The following is a 1434-nucleotide window of genomic DNA, read 5'->3' as shown; positions in this document are numbered from 1 at the left end:
CCAGGGGCAGGGGGACTGGCCAGGGGCAGGGGGACCGGCCAGGGGCAGGGGGACCAGCCAGGGGCAGGGACCAGCCAGGAGCATGGGGACCGGCCAGGGGACAGGGAGCAGCCAGGGGACATGGAACAGCCATGGGCATGGGGACCAACCAGGGGACAGGGGCTAGCCAGGGGCAGGGAGCGGACACGGGCACGGGGACTGGCCAGGGGCAGGGGCCCCAGCTCTGCGGGTGTCATCTGGTGCATTCACTGACCCCAGCCCCTCCCAGGCCCCTGCTCAGGACAGTGGCAGCATCACCCTCCAGCCAGGGTCAGGGCTGATGCTAAGGTGAGGGCGGCTCTCAGGTTGCCCTGGGTGAGACCAGGGAGCCGGCAGAGTCGCCACAGAGGAGGCCCCAGACAGCCACCGTCTGGAGTCGGGAGCAGGTTCCCTGCCGACCCAACTCCCCAGCCTGCCCTCGCTGACCCCGTGCCACACAAGGGTGACCCCAGCACTACCGCCCGCCCAGGCCGGGCTGCTCGTCAACAGCGGGCAGAGGGACCGCCCTAGAGCGCCATCCGCCTGAACCTGGTTGGACAGCGGAAGCCTCGACCCGGCCGCCTGGGGCCCGCCACTTCGTCACTGTCACGGGGTGAACGGGGTGAACGGGGTGAACGGAAGCCGGGCAGGGGGCCCCCTTGGAGGCCTCCGCTCCGCATCCAACAGTGCCCTGCCCCCAGGCCCCTCAGGACAGAGTCGCTGAGATCACTAAGAATTGCAGGGTGGTCACAGAGAGCATGACCCGGTGGGGCCCTGGGTGACTGCCCCGGGTCTCGTGTCCTGGGCCCCCCTTCTCCCTACAGCCCCCCATCTCTTTGCTCCTGAGCTGGGGCCCCAGTGTGACCAGTGGGGACACGGAGCCGGTGCTCAGGGCTTGCTCAGCTGCTGGTGCATGTACTCATGCACACGAGTGCATGCCACACACCAGGCACGGTGCATACCTCCCGCACATGCCTGCACATACGTGTGCCCCTGGGCCGAGGGCCCCGGCCCCGCTGAGCCGCCCTTTCCCGCAGAGGGAGCGGGAGAATGGCTCCAACCTGGCCTTCATGTTCCGCCTGCCGTTCGCCGCCGGCCGTGTCTTCAGCATCAGCATGTTGGACACGCTGCTGTATCAGGTCAGCGGGCGGAGGCAGGGAGGCCCCGCACCACTCTCTCCGGCCCGCTGAGTCCCCGCCAACATCTGTCCCCGTCCTGAGTGACCCGCCTCCCCCTGTGCCACCCTCCCTGGGTGTCCGGGAGGCCCACCGGCCCTGGGTGGCTCTGGGCCCCGTCCCTGCCCAGGCCCAGTGGGGACTCACCTCCCAGGTCCCTCTGACCTGACTGACCAAGTGAATGAGGGACGAGGCCAGGGAGGCCTCCGCTCGGTTGGCTGGCTGAGTGGTGCTCGGGACG

General features: G+C 69.5%; 1 protein-coding gene across 1 annotated transcript in view; it reads left to right on the top strand.

Moving 5' to 3' along the window:
* KCNT1 (potassium channel, sodium activated subfamily T, member 1) overlaps positions 1-1434 on the top strand; it is a 43966-nt gene that overhangs the window by 23877 nt on the left and 18655 nt on the right. Inside the window, exon 24 of the mRNA XM_014529664.1 lies at positions 1052-1199. Coding sequence (XP_014385150.1) covers positions 1052-1199 — 148 coding nt within the window. The remainder of the gene's footprint in view (positions 1-1051; positions 1200-1434) is intronic.

Source organism: Myotis brandtii, unplaced genomic scaffold, assembly GCF_000412655.1.
Source record: "Myotis brandtii unplaced genomic scaffold, ASM41265v1 scaffold691, whole genome shotgun sequence".
NCBI classification, from domain to species: Eukaryota; Metazoa; Chordata; class Mammalia; order Chiroptera; family Vespertilionidae; genus Myotis; species Myotis brandtii.
Note: the sequence above shows the minus strand (reverse complement) of the source record. Positions and strands in the feature narration are given on the sequence as shown.